Source organism: Nerophis ophidion, linkage group LG07, assembly GCF_033978795.1.
Source record: "Nerophis ophidion isolate RoL-2023_Sa linkage group LG07, RoL_Noph_v1.0, whole genome shotgun sequence".
Classification (NCBI taxonomy): domain Eukaryota; kingdom Metazoa; phylum Chordata; class Actinopteri; order Syngnathiformes; family Syngnathidae; genus Nerophis; species Nerophis ophidion.
The window spans coordinates 37,524,494-37,549,350 of NC_084617.1; the positions used below are offsets into that span (position 1 = coordinate 37,524,494).

General features: G+C 36.8%; 2 protein-coding genes across 5 annotated transcripts in view; one reads left to right on the forward strand and one right to left on the reverse strand.

The window, feature by feature from the left end:
• prodhb (proline dehydrogenase (oxidase) 1b) overlaps nt 1-11,883 on the reverse strand; it is a 73,539-nt gene extending 61,656 nt beyond the window's left edge. For 2 of the 4 annotated variants that reach the window (XM_061906118.1, XM_061906116.1), the window contains exons 1-2: nt 11,518-11,880; nt 2,199-2,406 (exon numbers count right to left, since the gene is read on the reverse strand). In XM_061906118.1, the coding sequence (XP_061762102.1) occupies nt 2,199-2,406; nt 11,518-11,790 (481 nt within the window). In that variant the 5' untranslated portion in view covers nt 11,791-11,880. Of the gene's footprint in view, nt 1-2,198; nt 2,407-11,517 lie in introns of all 4 variants that reach the window. The other 2 variants (XM_061906115.1, XM_061906117.1) reach the window with 2 other exon arrangements.
• The window catches only part of scarf2 (scavenger receptor class F, member 2), a 104,122-nt gene continuing 90,820 nt past the window's right edge, over nt 11,556-24,857 (forward strand). The window contains exon 1 of the mRNA XM_061906114.1: nt 11,556-11,902. Coding sequence (XP_061762098.1) covers nt 11,811-11,902 — 92 coding nt within the window. The 5' untranslated portion in view covers nt 11,556-11,810. The remainder of the gene's footprint in view (nt 11,903-24,857) is intronic.

Below are 24,857 nucleotides of genomic sequence, written 5' to 3' on the forward strand. Positions count from 1 at the left end.
GGCTTAGCTGGCCCCAAGCTCATCTAGGATGGACTGATTTGCAAATCATTGTATCCTTATTTTATTTACGAATTACACAACGTGCCAACTTCACTGGTTTTGGGTTTTGTAAATAGTACATTTCACAGTCAGAATGCAGTGCTACTGTGAGGATGAGTAATAGTGTTGCTTTAGCTTTCGTCGTGTACAATCATTTCAGTGTGTATTTTATAATTAATACAGAGTGGTGATTCAGTTATGAAGACACTGTGTCCTAATAAACTGCTGTTTGTGAGGAGTCTGGTAAGCCTGGTCAACTATGGCTTTACATTAAAAAAAAAAAAATAAAAAAATTTGGTCCATCACCCACAATCTGTATGTGAGACGAGAACACATGTCTCCCTTTTCTGTGCGTTCTAAATAGTAAAAAACTAATTGCACAAAGTGGCTAACAATGCTTGAAACAGGGATACACTTTTCCACATATAAAAACTTCCAAAAAACCTTCAACAATCGTTAACATACATGCTGTAATTATGTAGTAACAAGTACATTCATAATAACAAAAATAATATTTTAGGTATTTAGCCCATCTTAAGCAATTACTTTGCAGCCTGATCAAGAACCTTGATATATATATATGTATATATATATATATATATATATATATATATATATATATATATATATATATATATATATATATATGTGTCTTGATTGGATTATCCAGATAATAGTGCTCGATACCGTGGTAGAGCGCAATATGTAGGTGTGGGAAAAAAAAAAAAATCACAAGACTACTTCATCTCTACAGATCTGTTTCATGAGGGGTTCCCTCAATCATCAGGAGATTTTTTTTTTTTTTTTCTCCTGATGATTGAGGGAACCCCTCATGAAACAGATCTGTAGAGATGAAGTAGTCTTGTGATTTTTTTTCCCACACCTACATATATATATATATATATATATATATTATATATAGATGGATAGATAGATATACATATATATATATATATATATATATATATATATATATATATATATAGCCTATACATTTATATGTATACATTTGATAATAATATAATGGATATCTAATTATTATGTATTAGAATTAAATATTAAGAGCATGTGAAAGTTCAACTCCTACCTTGTTGAATCAATCATAAATATCAAGCAGCTAAAATGTGCCAAACATGGATAAGTATGGAGAGAGTTTGTTGCATTTTTACCATCATGCATTGCAATGGATTTAAATAGGTGTAATTGAATATTTTTTTATTGTGGTCTGCTGTTTTTTTTTTTTTTTTAATATCCAAAGAGTGAGCATGTTGCGTTATGTGTGAGATGTTTGTTGACTTTTTATGCTGATTGCATTTATCCTGCACCATGACTATAAAAGGTTGCTTTGGATTGGGGCAACTATTTTTTAGTTGAACTGTTTTTTTTGTTTTAACTCACAAAATACATTTTACAAAATGTAGTAAAATATTTTTCCACGCATGTTCAAAGATAGTAACCAAAAAAAGTAAAAAACACTGATTCGACTTAATATCCATTTGTCAACGTGTTACACACAGTTGTGTTTTTTTTATGATTGCTTCAAAAATGTTAAGTCAATCAAACATTATTTTTGTGTGTCAGTACAGTAAAAGCTACAATTATCGGGAAGAGTGACATAATCATACTTGCCAACCTTCAGACCTCTGAATTTGGGAGATTGGGGGGCAAGGGGGATTTGAGGTGTGTGTGTGGTTTCACAGTGTGGCGCATCCTCAGTGTGACCTGTATGGCTGTTGATCAAGTATGCTTTGCATTCACTCGTGTGTGTGTAATTGACGTTTGTGTGATGTGATTAGACTCGCACACTGTTGGTAAGGAGAGAAAACGGACTTGACGACAGTTGTTGAGGATGATAAAGGCAGTTGCTTTAAGTCACGCCCCCAATATTGTTGTCCAGGCGGAAATGCCCCCGGGAGATTTTCGGGATGGACACTGAAATTCGGGAGTCTGCTGAGAAATTCGGGAGGGTTGGCAATTGTGGATTTAATTACTTTACGGTTTCTTTTCTCTACTTTTTTTGGTCGAATCATATGACAGTATATTATGAGTAATAGACAAATCTTAGACAAACTAATGATCCACAATGGAATTTTTTTTTTTTTTTTTCGACTTGGAAATATTGTACTTAAATATTCCGATATGTAATTGTGCAACATTACTGCATTGGTGTCTGCTGGGGGCCCCCTGGCTGATGTCCTCCTCCACACTGTAGTCCAGCACGGAGCCCACACCAAAGGCCAGGTTCTTCCGGATCAGCGGCTTGATGGCATTGTGGTCCTCGCCGGCCACAAACTGGCCGTAAAAGGTCATCTTCATCAGCTGATCAAAGGCCTTCTGACCCAGCAACTTCTTCCCAAAATCCATGATCTGAGCAGAGCGAGAGACACGATGATGTAACCAGATGGCGTTCATGAATCATTCAAACACGTCTGCTCCTGGTGGTGTGTTAGAGAGATTCTCCTCAGCTTTGAATGCACAGCCTGAGTTTGATTGCCGAGAATCCTGGCGCATGCGAGGACTCATCAGGACTATTTGACAACGCTTAAGATGATGCAAGACGCCGCTTCGCAGGCACGTCAGTCACAATGTCCCCGGAGCTGCAGTTTGAGTCTCCGCATGTTTTGAAAGGAACCGGCTCGCTTGACAAGACCGCCAGTAAAGAAGTTGAAGCAGCAATGTACTCGCTCGTTAGGAAGTCTCAACTTCCCTAAAACACAGACACATATAGAGTATGTCAAGTATGAAATATAATGATAAACGGTATTAATGATACCTCCCGTCATATTAATCATTCCGATTCCAAATCGATTCATACTGATTTTCCGTACGAATAGAATAAAATAGGAAGTACTGATTCCTAGGGGAAATTCAGCACCACAGTTTGCCCACAATAAACAATAAACACTTAAGTATTTTTTACATGTGAAAAATATAAATAGAGTCTATAATACAGCATTATTCACATGTGAATAATATAAATACAGTTATAGACAGTTATAGAATTAAGAATCAATATCTTAAAATACATTTTTAAACCATCTCTATGCAACCAGAAGGAGATTTCATTTTCACCTGTGACTTGTTTTGAAACATTTTAATTATACCAAATTAGGGTTGTCCCGATGCCAATATTTTGGTACCAGTACCAAAATGTATTTCGATACTTTTTGATACTTTTGGAAACTTTTCTACATAAAGGGGACTACAAAAAAATGCCATCATTGGCTTTATTTTAACAAAAAATCTAACGGTACATATGTTAATTATTGTGATTTAGTCCTTAAATAAAATAGTGAACAACTTATCTTTTAGTAGTAAGTAAAGAAACAAATACACCTACTCCTAATTAGTCTGCTGACAGGAACTCTCCTGAAGGACTCAATAAAGTACTGTCTATCTATCTATATACAGTAACATATTGTGCAATTTATCATTCTATTATTTTTTCAACATTAAGAAGGACAAGTGGTAGAAAATGAATTATTAATCCACTTGTTCATTTACTGTTAACATCTGTTTATTTTCTGTTTTTTTTTAACATGTTCTATCTACACTTCTATTAAAATGTAATAATCACTTATTCTTCTGTTGTGTGATACAATACATTAGTTTTGGATGATACCACACAATTAGGTATCGAGCCGATGCTAAAAACTTAAAGGATCATACATTTGTCGAATTCAAAGTCCTCATGTGTCCAGGGACATATTTCCTGAGATGTGAATGTTGTCTGTCTAACTGTGTTGACCCTGCGATGAGGTGGCGACATGTCCAGGGTGTACACCGCCTTCCGCCGGATTGGTGCTTAGATAAGTACCAGCGCCCCCCGCAACCCGAAAGGGAATAACCGGTAGAAAATGGATGAATGTTTATAAACTCAGGAAATATGTCCCTCAGTCTTAAAAATATTAGTTTTGGATGATACCACAAATTTAGGTATCAATCCGATACCAAGTACAAAACCCAAAACCAGTGAAGTTGGCACGTTGTGTAAATGGTAAATAAAAACAGAATACAGTGATTTGCAAATCCTTTTCAACTTATATTCAATTGAGTAGACTGCAAAGACAAGATACTTAACGTTCAAACTGTAAAACTTTATTTTTTTGTAAATATCAGCTCATTTGCAACATGTTTCGAAAAAGCTGGCACAAGTGGCAAAAAAGACTGAGAAAGTTGAGGAATGCTCATCAAACACTTATTTGGAACATTCCACAGGTGAACAGGCTAATTGGTAACAGGTGGGTGCCATGATTGGGTATAAAAGCTGCTCCCAAGAAATGCTCAGTCATTCACAAACAAAGATGGGGCGAGGGTCACCACTTTGTGAACAAAAGCATGAGCAAATTGTCCAACAGTGTAAGAACAACATTTCTCAACAAGCTATTGCAAGGAATTTAGGGATTTCACCATCTACGGTCTGTAATATCATCAGAAGGTTCCGGGAATCCGACAAAAATCCCTGCACGTAAGCGACAATATTAAGGACCTTCGATCCTTCCAGCAGTATTGCATCAAAAAGCGACATCAGTGTGTAAAGGATATCACCTCATGGGTTTGGGAACACTTCGAAAACCACTATCAGTAACTACAGTTGGTCGCTACATATGTAAGTGCAAGTTAAAACTGTACTATGCTAAGTGAAAACTATTTATCAACAACACCCAGAAACGCCACCAGTTTTGCTGGGCCCAAGCTCATCTAAGATGGACTGATGCAAAGTGGAAAAGTGTTCTGTGGTCTGTCGTGTCCACATTTCAAGTTGTTTTGGAAACTGTGGACGTCCTGTCTTCCGCACCAAAGAGGAAAAGAACCATCTGGACTGATATAGGCGCAAAGTTCAAAAGCCAGCATATGTGATGGTATGGGGGTGTATTAGTGCCCAAGGCATGGGTAACTTACACATCTGTGAAGGCACCATTAATGGTGAAAGGTACATACAGGATTTGGAGCAACATATGTTGCCATCCAAGCAACGTAATCATGGACACCCTTGCTTATTTCAGCAAGACAATGCCAAGCCACATTCTGCACGTGTGACAACAGTGTGGCTTTTTAGTAAAAGAGTGCGGGTACTAGACTTGCCAACTGTAGTCCAGACCCGTCTCCCATTGAAAACTTGTGGCACAATATGAAGCCTCTAATACCACAACGGAGACCCCAGAACTGTTGAACAACTGTTCCCATTCTTGCTGTACATCAAGCAAGAATGGGAAAGAATTCCACCTGAAAAGCTTCAAAAATGTGTCTCCTCCGTTCCCAAACGTTTACTGAGTGTTGTTAAAAGGAAAAGCCATTTAACAAAGTGGTAAAAATGCCACGGTGACAACTTTTTTGCAATGTGTTGCTGCCATTAAATTCTAAGTTAATGATTATTTGCATACACAAAAAAAAATTGTGTTTCAGTTCAAACATTAAATATCTTTGCAAATCATTGCATTCTGTTTTTATTTAACATTTACACAACATGCAAACTTCACTGGTTTTGGGTTTTGTACTTATAATTTAACAGAATATATAATGCAAAAATATATGAAAGCATGTGTTAATCACATAGATTAGTGTCAAGGCTTAGGTCAGACTGATTACAAAAATAAATACTAATCAAATATACTGCAAAAGTAAAGACTCAAAAAAACTGTGCAATGCCAATATAAATAAATGATTATGTGAGTGTGAATTTTGTCTGTCTATCTGTGTTGGCCCTGCGATGAGGTGGCGACTTGTCCAGGGTGTACACCGCCTTCCGCCCGATTGTAGCTGAGATAGGCACCAGCGCCCCCCGCGACCCCAAAGGGAATAAGCGGTAGGAAATGGATGGATGGATGGATGGATAAATTGATCATAAAGACTAATATGTATGTTTCTTTAAAAAAACGTTAACAAAATTTAAGCAAAAATAAAATGCAGCTTCAAATCTTTAGTCATATTTTTGCGCATAAAAAAGAAACTTATTTAGCTTTACATTTTTTCTGTTTGTTTGAAATGTTCATTTCTCCTACAAGTGGTGGAAAAGTGTATTACATGGATTACCACTGAGGCCCATAGCCCAGGGGTCACCAACCTTTTTGAAACCAAGAGCTACGTCTTGGGTACTGATTAATGCGAAGGGATACCAGTTTGATACACACTTAAATACATTACCATAAACTCAATTTACCGTTAATAAATAAATCTATATATATAAAAAAATGGGTATTTCTGTCTGTCATTCCGTCGTACATTTATTATCCTTTTACGGAAGGTTTTTTGTAGGGAATAAATGATGAAAAAAAACACTTAATTGAACGGTTTAAAAGAGGAGAAAACAGGAAAAAAATGAAAATTAAATTTTGAAACATAGTTTATCTTCAATTTCGACTCTTTAAAATTCAAAATTCAACCGAAAAAAAGAAGAGAAAAACTAGCTAATTCGAATCTTCACGAAAAAATCAAAAAAATAATTTATGGAACATCATTAGTAATTTTTCTTGATTAAGATTAATTTTACAATTTTGATGTCATGTTTTAAATAGGTTAAAATCCAATCTGCACTTTGTTAGAATATATTACAAATTGGACCAAGCTATATTTCTAACAAAGACAAATCATTATTTCTTCTAGATTTTCCAGAACAAAAATTTTAAAAGAAATTCAAAAGACTTTGAAATAAGATTTACATTTGATTCTACAGATTTTGTAGATTTGCCAGAATATTTTTGGGGAATTTTAATCATAATAAGTTTGAAGAAATATATCACAAATATTCTTCGCCGAAAAAACAGAAACTAAAATGAAGATTTAAATAAAATGTTATTTATTATTCTTTACAATGAAAAAAATAAATTTACTTGAACATTGATTTAAATTGTAAGGAAAGAAGAGGAAGGAATTTAAAAGTGTGTTTAAAAAGCCTAAAATAATTTTTAAGGTTGTATTTTTTTCTCTAAAATGGTCTTTCTGAAAGTTATAAGAAGCAAAGTAAAAAAATTAATAAATTATTTTAAACAAGTGAAGACCAAGTCTTAAAATATTTTCTTGGATTTTGTCTGTCTTAGAATTTAAAATGTCAAGCAAAGCGAGACCAGCTTGCTAGTAAATAAATAAAATTTAAAAAATAGAGGCAGCTCACTGGTAAGTGCTGCTATTTGAGCTATTTTTAGAACAGGCCAGTGCGCTACTCATCTGGTCCTTACGGGCCACTGGTGCCCGCGGGCACCGCGTTAGTGAGCCCTGCCATAGCCGATAAACAGATATGTTTTATATTTGCGGCCCAACAATGGCCCTATAGTTGAGAAACACTGACCTACAGTAGAGGTAGTTTTCTTGAGTCTGCTCTCAGTGCTGCTGGAGTGATCGCCGTACTGTAAGATGGCACCGTTTACGCAATTTCCGCAAACTGGCGCAGACTGCAAACGTATTTGTCCACTTAGTCCAGTGTGTAAATCAGAACTGGGCCCGGGGGCCCGCCTGAATTTCGGGAGAGGCGCTGAATTTCGGTAGTCTCCCGGAAAATCCGGGAGGGTTGTCAAGTATGTCTAGGTGTCTCAATCAGTAAAAAAAATAAAAATTCCATTCCGTTTTTTTCCGGCGGTCTGTCATAACGTTTTTAGCATTCAGAGATTGTTGTGAGGTTTCGTATTAGTGTTCCTAAAAATCAGATATACCGGCCCTCAGACACATTATTTTCTCTCAAATAATTGCCCAGGCCTGATGTAAATGGACAACAAACATTGCCGGGATATTATCCAACTGCATCTCAGTTCAGGTCCGAATTATGATGCAATGGGGGTGGTTTAGCTCGGTTGGTGGAGTGGCCATCCCAGCAACTTGATGGTTCCAGGTTCGATCCCCGCTTACGCCATCCTAGTTACTGCCCTTATGTCCTTGGGCAAGACACTTTACCCACCTGCTCCCAGTGCCACCCACACTGCTTTAAATGTAGATACTGGGTTTCACTATGTAAAGCGCTTTGAGTCACTAGAGAAAAGCTCTAAATAAATATAATTCACTTCACTTCACTTCACTTCACATACTATACGATGTTCCGGAAGGAATTCTCAAAAACTGGACCTCATTGTTTAATCAGCTAGCATATTTGGAGATTCCAATTGTACAGAAATGGAGTCAAGAGAAGAGGAATAATGAGATGGTATTCGAATGGCGATCACTTAGTACGTTTGACAACGTTGAGTTGAAATGCAAGCAAGAAGGTCCGCACTAAGGTTGTACTGTAAACCGGTACTAGTATAGTATCACTGTACTAATGAATCAAAAACGGTACACTTCTCTGTTCGAAAAGTACTGGTTCCCCTTTTATTTCTTAACAGGCATGACGGTGCGTCGTCTCGTCGTGACATTGCTGGTTTTAAGAGCAGAAGAGCATGTTTGGCAGCGCACACACACAGAGTACTTACAAGCAGACACAGTGTGTAGGAAGAAAAGGGGGAACGGATGCATTTTGGCTTGAAAACTAAAGATAAAGGTGAAGTTATAACACTGAAACGCCCTCAGGAAGAGGTGCTTTAAAACATGGCTAGCTAGCAAGCAGCGAACATCCATCCGCAGTCAGCAGTGTTTTAGCTACTTCTAAATCACTAATCCTCGCCTCCATGGTGACAAATAAAGTAAGTTTCTTACAAGTATTATCCCTGCAGGATGAGGAATAGCTAAACATGCTTCACTACACACCCTAGGAGGATACAATTGCTCAACGGCATCACCGCTAACAAAAGCTAGCAGTCCTATATGCCACATACCATGTGTGGATCGACACCTGACATCCACTGTAAGTACAAGAGTGTATCTAGTCGATACTACTATGATTACATTTATATTCCTTTAATTTTTTTAGTCTTTACAGAATATTTTTTCCTTTTTTTAAGATTTAGGGACATATTTAATGAGTTTATAAATACAATCTCAGAAAATACGTACCAGGACACATGAGGACTTTGAATATGACAAATGTATGATCTTGAAACTACCGTATTTCCTTGAATAGCCGCCGGGGTGCTAATTAATTCAAAACCTCTTCTCCCTCCTGCGCCTGTTCAAGGCATGCGGTAAAAGTAAGCAGGCGCTAAAAACTTTAAAATCTCTTCTCACCCCTGCGCTTACCAGTGGCACACAGTAAAAAATTGAGTGTGATGTGAGGATACCGTCACGAAGAGCACATTTAATTACAAAAACCGTTATTATGGTTATTATTTTCAGCACTGAAGGCTTGGAATAACCTACAATTGAAGCATGCGTTTCGCTGCTTCTATCGTCACACGGACGAGATTGGAAGGCATACTGGGTGATACAAGTTACACTGAAGGTTGTGATATAAACAAGTTTAACACTCTTGCTAATATGTGCCACACTGTGAACCCACACCAAACAAGAATGACAAATATATTTCTGGAGAACATCGGCTATGTAACACATTATAAACGTGACATAAGAACTACCCAGAATGCAATGCATCCATGACTACTACTGCTTATATTATACACCCCAGTGCCTCCAACCCTGCCCACCTCAACCGCCGCACAGGGGGGGGGGGTTGGCCCTAGCGGGGTGTATAATATAAGCAGTAGGAGTCATGGGTGCATTGCATTCTGGGTAGTTCTTATGTTGCGTTTATAATGTGTTTCTGCAGAAATGTGTTTGTCATTCTTGTATGGTGTGGGTTCACAGTGTGGCACATATTAGTAAGAGTGTTAAACTTGTTTATATTACAACCTTCAGTGTAACCGGTGTGGCTGATGAACAAGACCCCTGGTTTACTCAATAGTGCAAGCTAAAAAAACCTCTTTGTGCTGTGTAATTTCATAATACATTTCAAGAGACTATAGTGGCTCCCATTATCGTTGTGAAGTGGGTCAAAATGGCTCTTTGAATGGTTAAGGTTGCCAACCCTTCTGCCTCCGCCATTATGAAAACGACGACAGGGGAAGCGTCACTCGTGACGTCACGAATTTGACCTGGCGATAATAGTAAGGATGCGCTAATAATTTTGGGAAGCAAGTTTGACCCGGTAGTAGCTCAAGGCAGGCGCATATTACATGCCCGGCGGCAATTCAAGGAAATACGGTCTTTGGTATCAGATCTATACCTAAATGTGTGGTATCATCCAAAACTATTGTAAAGTATCAAACAACAGTAGAATAAGTGATTATTACATTTTAACAGAAGTGTAGATAGAACATGTTAAAAAAGAAATTAACATGATATTAACAGTAAATGAACAAGTGGATTAATAAGAATTTTTTTACAGTTTGTCCAAAATAAAAGAATGATAAATGGCACAATATGTTACTGCATACGTCAGCAGACTAATTAGGTGTCTTTGTTTGTTTGCGTACTACTAAAAGACAAGTTGTCTAGTATGTTCACTATTTTATTGAAGGACTAAATTGCAATAATAAACATATGTTTAGTGCACCTAAATATTTGTTGTTCAAATATATCCAATAATGCCATTTTTTGTGGTCCCCTTTATTTAGCAAAGTATCGAAATACATTGTGGTACTCAGTTACGGTGCAATATTGGTTTTGAGACAAACCTAAATGTATACATATATGTATGTATATATTTATATTTGTATGTATGTATATTAACACATATGTATGTATATATGTATATATATATATATATACACATGTTTATATGTATGTGTGTCTATATATAGCTGACCAGTTATGTAGAACTGATGTGACAATGACTCAAGTCTCTAAAAAGGGATTAATAGCATTCACAATGAAAATATAACTGTGTTCAATCTTTTGAATTTGTTGTTTGATACCAAATATTGATGTCAGTATTTGGCTATCACTACACGTATTACATGTTGCAAGATACTGTGGAGTGGATTAATAATCCCTTTTTACAGTTTGTCCTTCATAACGTTGACTAAATAATAGCATGATAAATGACACAATATGTTACTGCATACATCAGCAGACTAATTAGGAGCCTTTGTTTGTTTACTTACTACTAAAAGACAAGTTGTCTAGTACGTTCAATATTTTATCTAAGGACAAAATCGTTTAATGTACCCTAAGATTTTTGTTAAAATAAAGCCAACAATGACATTTTTTGTGGTCCCCTTTATTCAGGAAAGTATTGATACATTTTGGTACCGGTCCCAAAATATGGGTAGGGGGTCAAACCTAGTCCGCACAAACATGGCTGCTGGCATGTCTGGAAAAACAAGTTGTAATATGAGAGAGGTGGGAGTAATCACACAGCTTGGGGCCGCACTTGTTTTGGAGAAGCTGCAAGCAACTTCTGCAATAGCTGCAATATGTCAGACTTATTATGGGATGTTGGAGTGTTTTACTGTATGTTTTAGGTAGACTTTTCCATGAAAACATCACTGTATATTTGTATTAAAAAAAACATGAACCTTCAAATATTATTGAAGAAATGATTGCAGTAATGTCATTCCTAATGTTCCAGAATGATCACAAACATAACAAGTGAGTAGTTTCACAGTATGACTACATTACCTCTTCGTTATTGTCAACCAGGAAGTCATAGGAGCACATCTTGAGAACCAGCAAACTTCTTAGTATGTCCAACGAATCTTTACTCTTGTAAGCCTCTCTGGTCTGCTCGAAGTCCACACAAATTCCCTCGCCGGTCCGTCCGGTGCCATTACCGCCGACGTCAACCTGCGTGTGGGCTTGGCTCGCCGCTGCCGGCCCCAGTCGTCGGGTAAAGAGTGTCCGCCGGAGAAGCGCTTGGGCCCGGGCCCGCGCTGAGGCTGCTGCCGGTAACATGAGGAGTGTCTGGGACGTGTATGGAGTTGGACGCTGTTCAGGAAACTGCACGGAGGAGAACCCACGTGTACGTGGCGTGTGAAGTTGTTATCACGCATCAAAACTTGCTCAGGTATTTGGATCTGCATTCTTGTAACCCAGGGTTGTCCAATGCGCGGCCTGCAGCTATTTGTTTAATGAAATAAACTACAGCTAAAAGTTTTGTTCTTGAGAAAAGAAAGAAAACTAAAACCGAAATATCAAGTTTTGATGTTGATTTTTTTTATATACGCCAAGGTATTCAAAAATAATATATGTTGACACATTTTTTATCGTGGTTGAAAATAAATCATTTGTGGATATTTCATATATTTTGATATCTGAGCTTCTCTGGGTTGTTGTTTGATAAGGGTTTTTATTTTTTTTTTGCAGTTATTGTATTTTCCAGATTATAAACCCCTACTTGTTTCCCCACGCTTTGGACCTTACGGCTTCTAAAAGGGTGTGGCTAATTTAGGGATTTTTTTTTTCCGCCAACAGCCATAATGTTTTGTTTTCAACACATAGCTGACCAAACCCAGGGTTGTTCAATGTGCGGCCATTAGCGGCCCGCATTTTTTATTTTTTTTAATTGAAATAATCTACAGCCAAAAATTTTGCCCTTGAAAAAACAAAAAATAAAAACAAAAAATCAAATTTTGATGTTACATTTTTTAAAGAAAATACACCACATCCAAACATTTCTGGTTGAAAATAATGACTTTGTGTAATTTTATGTTTTAATTTTTCCATTTCATATATTTTAATATCTTAGCTTCTGTTTTAAAAAAAATTCAGATTAAATGCTTATTTTTTTGGGCAGTCACCGTATATTCCGGACTGTAAACCCCTGCTTATTTCCCCACGCGTTGAACCCTATGGCTTCTAAAACGGTGTGGCTAATTCATGGATTTTTCTTCCAGACGGCCATAATATTTTGTATTCAACAAATAGCTGACCAAACCCAGGGTTGTTCAATGTGCGGCCCAGGGGCCATTTGCGGCTACAGCTATTTTTTTATTGAAAATACAGCCAAAAGTTTTGCTCTTGAAAAAAAAAGAAATTGAACCGAAGAATCTACAGTTTATATTGAACTTATAAAGAAAATACGCCATTGTTTTCAAAAATAATAAGTTGGCAAAAAAATTCTGATTAAAAATAATTACTTTTTGTAATTATTTGTTTGCATTTTTCCCTTTCATATATTTTGATATCTAAGCTTCTGGTTGATTTGTTTTGTTTTTTGTTTTTTCAGATTAAAGGCCTGTTTTTTTACAGTTACAGTATTTTCTGGACAATAAACCCTTCCTTTTTTTCTCTACGCTTTGTACCCTATGGTTTATAAAATGGTGTGGCTAATTTATGGATTTTTCTTCGCTAACAGGCATAATGTTTTGTGTTCAACATATACTGTAGCTGACCAAACCCAGGGTTGTCCGATGTGCGGAGAAACTCTTGTGTGCACGTAAAAGGTTCTCGTGCACACAAAAAAGCATTGGATGCATGCGGATGGTTTGAGGTGTGTGTGAAAATGTTAGTTCAGGAGATAATTCGGCTGTATTTCCCACTTGGACTTTACCCCATGTGTGTTGTGGCAAAATGTGAAAGCCTGCCAAAAATGTATTTCCTTTACGGGGGCGCGAAGCGCTCGCTGAACCTGCATTTTTGGCTTGGTGTGTCCACAGCAGATAATTAGGTGTAAGACAAACACTTTATCTTCCTGGTTATTGTATCGCTACGTGTTTGATATTATTTAAGACTTTAATTGTGCCCGGAAAAGGACAGTTTGCCTCTTCTGTGGGATTATGAGATTTAAAGGTCTATTGTTAGTTTGATGTTGATGTGATATTTACACACGCACATTTTACTAGAATACCCTTATGAGCATTACATATTTCAAAATCAAGTACCTAATGCACTGTTTACTTGTTGAAATACACTTTTTAGAACACATATCTACCCAAATGGCGACTTTGCTGCTGCCAAAAATTGATTTCAAGTAATATTTGGATATTGACACATCTTGTCTATGCATATTCTACTAGAATACCCTTATTAGCATGACATATATAGAAATCAAGTACCTACTGTACTATTTACTTGTAAAAATACCCTTTATAAAGCTAAAATATACCAAAACTGTCATGACGTGAGTTTAACGTAACTTACTGCAAGGATTGTTCTCCCGGGATGCAATTGGACTATATCGGACAAGGCTTGAAGGTTTTAGCATTTTAATTATGACTATAAAAGCGGTACAAACAAAAAGTGCTCAAGGCAAAGGCACAACTTATCCAAGGAAACAAAAACTAACACTTAACTGTGGCATGAAATGAGTAGCATGAACTATGGTATAAAAAGAGCATGAAAAGCACATCAACAGAGCAAGAAAAGAACAATGTCACCAGGCAGCCTAACTGACTAAGACAGCCTTAAATAATAATCTCATGAGTAGCGACAGGTGTGATCCAAACAAATGAGGCAGGTGAAACTAATGAGTCACCATGGTGACAAAACAAACAGGGAAGCGCAAACAGGAACTAATGGAGTCCAAAACTAACAGAACATAAGTAAACAAAACATGATCTGGACCACGGATCATGACAAATACAATCACTTTGCTGCTGCCCAAAAATTTTTTTAAGTAACATTTTAACATCTCAACTCTGCATATTTTACTAGAATACCCTTGTGGGCATTACATATATCTAAATCAAGTACCTACTGTACTGTTTACTTATTTAAATACCCCTTTTAGAGCAAATATCTACCCAAGTTGCCACTTTGTTGCTGCCAAAAATGTATTTCATGTAATATTTTGATATTGACACATCTTATCTCTGCATAGTTGACTAGAATACCGTTGTAAGCATTATATATCAAAATCAAGTACCTACTCTACTGTTTACTTGTTGAAATACCTTTTACAAAGCTAAAAACTACCAAAACGACCACTTTGCTGCTGCCCAAAAATTATTTCAAGTAATATTTTGATATTGACACGTCTCATATCTTCATATTTTACTAGAATCCCCTTATGACCATTACATGTAGAAAAAAAATCAAGTACCTTCTGTACTGTTTACTTGTTGAAATACCCTTTTTAGGGCTAAAAACGACCCAAATGGCCACTTTGCTGCTGCCAAAAATAATTACTTTGTGTAATTATTTTTTATCATTTTTCTTTTTCATATATTTTAATATCTGAGCTTTTATTTTATTTATTTTTTAGATCAAAGGTTTATTTTTTTAGAGTTATCGTATTTTCCGGACTATAAACCCCTACTTTCTTTCCCCATACTTTTAACCTTACGGCTTCTAAAACGGTGTGGCTAATTTTTTGATTTTTCTTTGCTGACGGCCATAATGTTTTGTATTCAACATATAGCTCACCAAACCCAGGGGTTGTCCAATGTGCGGCCCACAGCTATTTTTTTATTGAGATAAACTAAAGCCAAAAGTTTTGTTCTTGGAAAAAAAAAATTTAATCGAAAAATCAGGTTTTGATGTTGAATTTTTAAAGGAAATACACCACTGTATTCAAAAATAATAAGTTCACACATTTTTTCTCGCCATGAAAATATTTATTTTCTGTAGTTCTTTAATTTCATTTTTCCGTTTTATATGTTTTGATATCTGAGCTTCTGTTGTTTTTTTGTTTTTAGATTAAATTATTATTTTTATTTTATAAGTTCCTGCTTTTTTTCCCCCCCACGCTTTGAACCCTACGACTTCTAAAACGGTGTGGCTAATTTATGGATTTTTCTTCGATAACGGCCATAATGTTTTGTTTTCAAAAAATAGTTTTCATCGAACACCGACAGTGACGCTGAAATGGTTAATTATTGTTTGTGTTGTGGGGTTTGAAAATGTACTTCCTGTTTTGTTCCTTAAACTGGAGGTATTCCTCATAGATTTTCTGCTCGAAGGGGTTATTCATTCATTACGCCAAGCAACTTTTGTAAGTTTTCCGATAAAAACTGGGTTTCCAAGTACTGAAACAACAGGATAAGTTGTTCTGCCAAAAGTCACAGCAACGACGATTAGCAGTGTTGTTAGCAGTCTGTGTTGTTAGCATTGTGTTGTCATTCCACATCGCTCACGCCTAAGCCTCACCAATGTCAAGTGGAGCTAATGATGTCCAAGATAAAATGCATCAACAGAGTTCATCTCCACCTAGCTTGCTGATAGCTGACAGTGTTATTAGCATTAAGTGGCGCGCCGGTACCGATACATCTTCTGATTCGTCTTTTAAAATTGTTCACGTCAAATGCTCACCTGTATCACGATGTCATGTTTCTTTACCTGGGTTGTGTGACATCATGCCCGGCCGCCCACTCGGCCGACTCTCCCACTTCAGCATTTGGCGATCACACCAGCAGCACTGAGAACAGACTCAGCTAAACTACCTCTGGGGAATGTTGCAGTGTTCAACGCCGCTCAAAAAACGCACCAACATAAGTTAAGCAAGGCCCCACTTTTTCGAAAATGTACCAGCTCGATACTAATATACATCGGCTTTGCTATTGACATGCTACTGATTAGCATTAGCAATTTTACAACGCAATTTCAACAACTCCAAATATGTTAATGAGAACTACAACTATGATGCACGTTACAATAGAATAGAATAGACTAGAATAGAATAGACTAGAATAGAATAGACTAGAATAGAATAGACTAGAATAGAATGGACTTTATTGTCATTATATTTGCATATAACGAGATTAAAGACTCCAACTTAAGGTGCGGTAGTGGGAACAAATATGGGGTGAAATAAATAACCCAAGAGGTAATAAAGGAAAAAAATAACAATTGAAATAAACAGACTACTATCAAACAGTTGGTGCATGCTAAGTACAATACTTTGAGTATTAACACTTCTTAGGTTGCACTAACAACAAAACAGACCATAAACTATACACTACTGCCATTAAACATCTTGGATTTGCAACTATAATTGTAAGTTCATGTCAAACTTGCAAATGAGACTCAGAAATGTGATGATGAACTAAAATAGGCTCATTTTTTAATGTTGTGATGCGTTTTTTGTTTCTATTATCGAAAACAATGTTTATTAACAAACACACACAAAAGTACTGACAATTGGTATCAATGAATATCATTATAGATTGGGAATCGGCACTGAATCGGTTAAAATGTGAATGCTACCCATCTCTAATGTAGATTATGCTTTAAAAAATATGCAATTTATTGAAGCTGCAAAATTTGAAGTTTAATGTGTTACAATAACAATCAACCCCTGTTTGCACACGTCTGACAAGGCATGTATCAAAATGTCTGCTTCTTCAAACAATGTGAAGTTTCACTGTTCTGCATCCAAAGGAAAATAATTTCCTACATGTTGGTGACTTTCACTACATAAAAAAGTGAAATCGTCAGCATATTGTTTATTTAAAAAATCTATTTTAATGTTGGCTTAGCTTGTTTTCACTTGTAAATTTAGAAAATGAAATCCTTATTATTCCCCCAGATCTCACAATGTATCCAAGTATTTACGGTCTCCAAATAAAAAAAGGTGTCTGCCGGCGAGTAGATAAATGTCACCAAGGTGGTAAAATGTTATAACTCTGCAAACAGAAATTTTGACATATGGCATACATAAACAGACATTGTTGAATTAAACAAATTTATATCACTACTGAGAATGACGTGTTTTCAAAATGCACTTCTTCTTCCTTGCGTGTGCAAAAGCCTAATTTTCATGTCCTTGTTTCGTAGCATGAAACAAATGTACACATTTTGAACATTAAACACCAGACACTTTCTTTTTTGACCTTTCCGTTTTGACATATTTTGAATTAATGTGACATTACCATTAGAAATATAGGTATGTAATTTTATTGTGGGAAAATGATGTTTGAGTGGAAACGTAAGAAGGTACAAAATATTGATATTTTGGATAGCCTGATGTACTTTATTTTGAAGTTCACTCAACAGAATGTATTAGTGGATACTCTATGAAAGGCACCGGCGACAGTTTTTAGGTAAGTCTCAACAACGACTGCACTCAATTTTATATATATATATATATATATATATATATATATATATATATATATATATATATATATATATATATATATATATATATATATATATATGTCTTGATTGGATTATCCAGAGAATAGTGCTCGATACCGTGGTAGAGCGTAATATGTAGGTGTGGGAAAAAAATCACAAGACTACTTGATCTCTACAGAACTGTTTCATGAGGGGTTCCCTCAATCATCAGGAGATTTTAATGGAAGCATTCACATACAATGGTTTATATAGGGCACAGAGTGGGTGGGTACAAGCAGGCGTAGGGTGTGGTGATTGGCTCATGTGTTACCTAGGAGGTGTTTCCGTCTGTGGCGGCATGTTGAAATGATTTCACTGCGCTTGTTGAGGGATGATAGATCTGGATGATATATAATAAACAGTTTCTCTTTTAAGCATAGGTTGCATCTTTTATTACCACTGTTGTAAGGTGTGCTGGATGCAAGAATTTGCCATGTTATTGAATATTCAACATTATTCCATCTTGTTTTGAACGCTCCTTCGGTTAATCCTACGTACGTGTCGGATGTGTTAATGTCCTTGCGTGTCACCTTTGCTTGGTAAACGACTGATGTCTGTAAGCACCTTCCGTTGAGAGGGCAATCAGGTTTCTTGCGACAGTTACATTCATTATTGGTTTCAGAGTCGTTTAGTCTGGGGGTAGGCAGTCCTTTTGCAATTGCTTTGTTGTGGTTTAAAATGATTTGTTGCATGTTGTTCATACAGCTGTAGCTCAATTTAATGTTGTTCTTGTTGGATATTTTTCTTAGGGTGTTGCCTTTGGGGAAGTGTTTGTCGATCAGAGTGAGGAACTTGCGGCCGATGTTGGTTGAGACGTCTTTGCTGAATGGCGGATTGTACCAGATGATGTTGTTTCGTTTTCTGCTCTTTTTTGGTTGGTTTCCTGGAGTGGGTTCATAGGTGAGGGTGAAGTTGTATCCGCTTTCATCAAGTGCTTTCTGGTACGGGGGGGTTGCTTGGTCGAATTCATTTGGAACCTCAAAGACAATAATGTTGAATATTCAATAACATGGCAAATTCTTGCATCCAGCACACCTTACAACAGTGGTAATAAAAGATGCAACCTATGCTTAAAAGAGAAACTGTTTATTATATATCATCCAGATCTATCATCCCTCAACAAGCGCAGTGAAATCATTTCAACATGCCGCCACAGACGGAAACACCTCCTAGGTAACACATGAGCCAATCACCACACCCTACGCCTGCTTGTACCCACCCACTCTGTGCCCTATATAAACCATTGTATGTGAATGCTTCCATTAAAATCTCCTGATGATTGAGGGAACCCCTCATGAAACAGTTCTGTAGAGATGAAGTAGTCTTGTGATTTTTTTCCCACACCTACATATATATATATATATATATATATATATATATATATATATATATATATATATATATATATATATATATATATGTAGGTGTGGGAATATATATATATATATATATATATATATATATATATATGTATGCCATCTAAGCGCCATCTTTTTCATGGACGCCCCTGCTTATTTCAGCAAGACAATGCCAAGCCACATTTAGCACGTGTTACAACAGCGTGGCTTCGTAAAAAAAGAGTGCGGGTACTTTCCTGGTCCGCCTGCAGTCCAGACCTGTCTCCCATCGAAAATGTGTGGCGCATTATGAAGCGTAAAATACGACAGCGGAGACCTTGGACTGTTGAACGACTGAAGCTCTACATAAAACTAGAATGGGAAACAATTCCACTTTCAAAGCTTCAAAAATTAGTTTCCTCAGTTACTAAATGTTTATTGAGTGTTGTTTAAAGAAAAGGTGGTGTAACAGAGTGGTGAACATGCCCATTCCCTACTACTTTGGCACAAGTTGCATCCATGAAATTCAAAGTTAATTATTATTTGCAAAAAAAAAAAGTTTATGATTTTGAACATCAAATACCTTGTCTTTGTAGTGCATTCAACTTAATATGGGTTGAAAAGGATTTGCAAAGCATTGTATTCCGTTTATATTTACATCCAACACAATTTACCAACTCATATGGAAATGGAGTTTGTATACATAGTATATGTGTATATATATATATATATATATATATATATATAAATATATATATATATATATATATATATATATATATATATATATATATATATATATATATATATATATATATATATATTTATTTTATATATTTATTTTATATATGTATGGCGCAGTGGGAGAGTGGCCGTGCGCAACCCGAGCGTCCCCGGTTCAAATCCCACCTAGAACCAACCTCGTCACGTCCGTTGTGTCCTGAGCAAGACACTTCACCCTTGCTCCTGATGGGTGCTGGTTGGCGCCTTGCATGGCAGCTCCCTCCATCAGTGTGTGAATGTGTGTGTGAATGGGTAAAATGTGGAAGTAGTGTCAAAGCGCTTTGAGTACCTTGAAGGTAGAAAAGCGCTATACAAGTACAACCCATTTATCATTATTATTTATTTATATGTGTGTGTGTGTAAATGGGTTATACTTGTATAACGCTTTTCTACCTTTTGTGAAGGAACTCAAAGCGCTTTGACACTATTTCCACATTCACCCATTCACCCATTTACACAGTGATGGTGGGAGCTGCCATGCAAGTAGCTAACCAGGGCCCATCAGGAAGCAAGAGTTAAGTGTCTTGCTCAAGGACACAACGGACGTGACTAGGATGGTAGAAGGTGGGGATTGAACCAGGAACCCTCAGGTTGCTGGCACAGCCACTTTCTCAACTGCACCACGCAGTCCCTATACATATATATATATATATATATATATATATATATATATATATATATATATATATATATATATATATATATATATATATATATATATATATATATATATATATATATATATATATATATATATATACAGGACTGTTTCACAAAATTAGAAAATTGTGATAAAGTCCTTTATTTTCTGTAATGCAACTAAAAACATGAAAGTGTGTCATACATTCTGGATTCATTACATATCAACTGAAACAATGCAAGCCTTTTATTATTTTAATAGTGCTGATAATGGCATACAGCTTAAGAAAACTCCAAAATCCTGTCTCAAATAATTAGAAAATTTCCTCAGACCAAGTAAAAAAAATAAGATTTACAACAGTAAAAAAAAATAAAACATTTAAAAATGTCAATTAATGAACTCAGTACCTGGTTGGGAAGTCTTTTTGCACTGTATCAATGCGGAGTGTCATGGAGTAAATCAGTCTGTGGCATTGCTGAGGTGTAATGGATGCCCAGGACGCTTCAATAGCGGCTTTTAGCTCATTTGCATTATTGAATCTAGTGTCTTTCAGCTTTTTCTTCACAATACCCCACAAATTCTCTATGGGGTTCAGGTCAGGGGATTTGGCAGGACAATCGAGGACAGTATTGCCATGGCAGTAATGTAATGCTAGTACGGTGTATTGACTATGGCATTACTGTCCTCGATTGTCCTGCGCCAGTGCACCGTACATAGTACACATGTGCATCTCCATAGAACTTTTCAGCTACAATAGCCATATTCCCATGGTCAAGCCACTCCTGAACTCAAGACAACGCAAGAAGTGTCTGACTGACGGACAGTTGCAGAGTGGTTCAGGGTCCTGTTTTCAGACGAAAGCAAATTCTGTATTTCATTTCCAAGTTGCTTGAAATCCAGTGTGTTCCCACAGTCAGCAATGGTTTGGGGAGCCATGTCACCTGCTGGTTGTGGTCCACTGTGTTTCATCAAATCCAGAGTCAATGCAGCTGTGTACCAAGAGCAGTCCATGCTTCCATCTGTTGTAAAGCTCTATGAAGATGATGATTTCATTTTCCAGCATGATCTGGCACCTGCCCACAGTGCCAAAACCAGCAGTAACTGGTGTACTGACCATGGCATTACTGTCCGCGATTGGCCTGCCAACTCTCCTGACCTGAACCCCATAGAGAATCTGTGGGGTATTGTGAAGAAGAAGCTGAAAGACACCAGACCCATTAATGCAAATGAGCTAAAGGCCGCTAGTGAAGCATCCTGGGCATCCATAATACCTCAGCAATGCCACAGGCTGATGATTGCCTCCATGCCACGCTGCACTGATGCTGTAATCCATGCAAAAGGATTCCTAACCAAGTACTTAGTGCATTAATTGTCATTTTCAAATGTTTGATTTTGTTTTGCTGTTATAATCCTTTTTTATACTTGGTGTGAGGAAATATTCAAATTTTTTGAGATAGAATTTTTGAGTTTTCTTAAGCTGTATGCCATAATCAGCAATATTAAATAATAAATGGCTTGCAATATTTCAGTTGATGTGTAGTGCATCCAGAATGTATGACATTTCCATGTTTTTAGTTTCATTACAGAAAATAAAGAACTTTATCACAATATTCAAATTTTCTGAGACGGGCTTCGGCGTCGAGGGGCTCTTGATAAAGATGGAACATTTGGCAGAAATACCGGACAATTCTGCAAATTTCATGGCTGGCTTACAGTGTGGTCACTCCGGGATCACTTATGACCGCCAGACAATTCTGGATGTGGATAGATTGGGCCGTTTTGGACTGAAAGACGCGTGCTTGCTAGACCTGCTAGCTAACATGGGAATACTTTGCCGGCTACATCCAGCGGCCTGTGAAGCAGCGGAGTATTTGTGTTGTCTGTTTATTTATGAATAATGCAGACGAGGCGTGTTGGCTGAGTTCTTAACGTTTACTTTCAGAGCGTGCATATCACAACATACAAGATGCCGTCATGGCGACACACAACAACATTTACCGGGCTACCGCGCATGCTCGTCACTCCTGTTGCATGCTGGGTAGGGTAGTTATTTTATTCCCTGGCTCATAACATCAGAGTATAGTACCATGCATATGATGCGTTCAGTTTATCAAAGCACCAAGCAAACAATCGGAAAATTCCCGTCATATCAATTCCTAGATATGGTCGTAATTATTTTAACTGCACTACGCATAATAAACACAACATTATTATTTCCCTAAAACAGCCCACTACCTATAATTTGTTTTTTTAAACATAAAATCCCTGATAAAAAAAAATGTTTTTGCTGTTACCTCAGAAATTGCCTGTTCGGATGTTATGATTGTGGCTCAGAGATTGGTATGTAGATTATATTTATTATCCATGACAAACAGGTTAACTTAAATACCCTTGCAGTGGCAATACGCTTAAATGTTTGTATTTACATTTTTTGAGTTGATTTTCATAAAATATGCTGTTTAACTGCTACTGTTTAACAAGGACTGATTTAAATTGTGTTTGCACAACAAATGTTTCGGCGCTTTTGTTCATGTGGGAGAATATTCCAATAAAGGTGCATTACACACTACTTTTGAATTCATTATTGGGCTTTGCGTATACAATGCAGTTAATCGCGATTAATCGGAGAAATAGTGCGATTAACTTCGATTAAAAATTGTAATCGTTGCCCAGCCCTAATATATATATATATAAACATATACATATATATATAAATATATATATATATATATATATATATATATATATTAAAAAAAAAATATATATATATATATATATATATATATATATATATATATATATATATATATATATATATATATATATGTATATATACGTACATAGATATATAAATATATATATATACATACAGTATATGTATATATGTATATATACATACATAGATATATAAATATATATATATACATACAGTATATGTATATATGTATACATATACACATATATATGTATACATATATATATACATATGTATATATATATATATACATATGTGTCTATATATATATATACATATGTATTTATATATATATATATATATATATACATATGTGTATATATATATATATATCTATATATATATGTGTGTGTGAGTATGTGTGTGTGTGTGTGTGTGTGTGTACCTATTATATGAATGTAATTGATATATAATTAATATAATTGGATATTGGGAGTATGTGAAAGTTCGATCCTACATTATTTACTTCCGTGACGACCTCCTTAAAGTTTTTTAATCAATCAGAAATATCAAGCAGCCAAAATGCGGCAAACCTGGAAGAGTGTGGAGAGTGTTTCGCATTTTTCCCATCATGCATTGTAATGAATGGGTGTTATTTTGAATGCCTGACAACGTCGCAGCATGCTCCTAATGAGACGGTGGATGGTGTCCTGTGGGATGTCCTCCCAGATCTGTCTAAGGGCATCAGTGAGCTCCTGTAAAGTCTGAGGAGCAACCTGGTGGCGTCTGATGGACCGAAATATTATGTCCGAGGGTGTTCTATCGGGTTTAGATCAGGTGATCATGAGGGCCATTCAATTGTGTTAATTCCTTCATCCTCCAGATACTGTGTGCATTCTCTTGCCACATGAGGCCGGGCATTGTCGTGGACCAGGAGGAACCCAGGACCTACTGCACCAGCGTAGGGTCTGACCATGGGTGCAAGGATTTCATCCCGATAGACAGACTGCCATTCTCTAGCCTGTTCGTCCCTCCATGGAAATGCCTCCCCAGGCCATCACTGACCCACCACCGAACGGGTCATGCTGAATGATGTTGCAGGCAGCATAGCGCTCTCTTTGGCTTCTCCAGACCCTTACACGTCTATCACAGGTGCTCAGGGTAAACCTGCTCTCATCTGTGCAAAGCATAGGGCGCCAGTGGCGGACTTGCCAATTCTGGTGTTCTATGGCAAATGCCAATCGAGCTCCACGGTTCTGAGCAGTGAGCACAGGGCACACTACAGGACGTCATGCCCTGAGGCCACCCTCGTGAAGTCTGTGTCTGACAGAGACATTCACACCAGTAACCTGCTGGAGGTCATTCTGTAAGGGTTGGGCAGTGCTCAACCTGTTCCTCCTTGCAGAAAGCAGCAGATATTGGGTCCTGCTGATGGGATAAGGGCTGTCTACAGCCCTGTCCAGCTCTCCTAGAGTAACTGCCTATCTCCTGGAATCTCCTCCATGCTCTG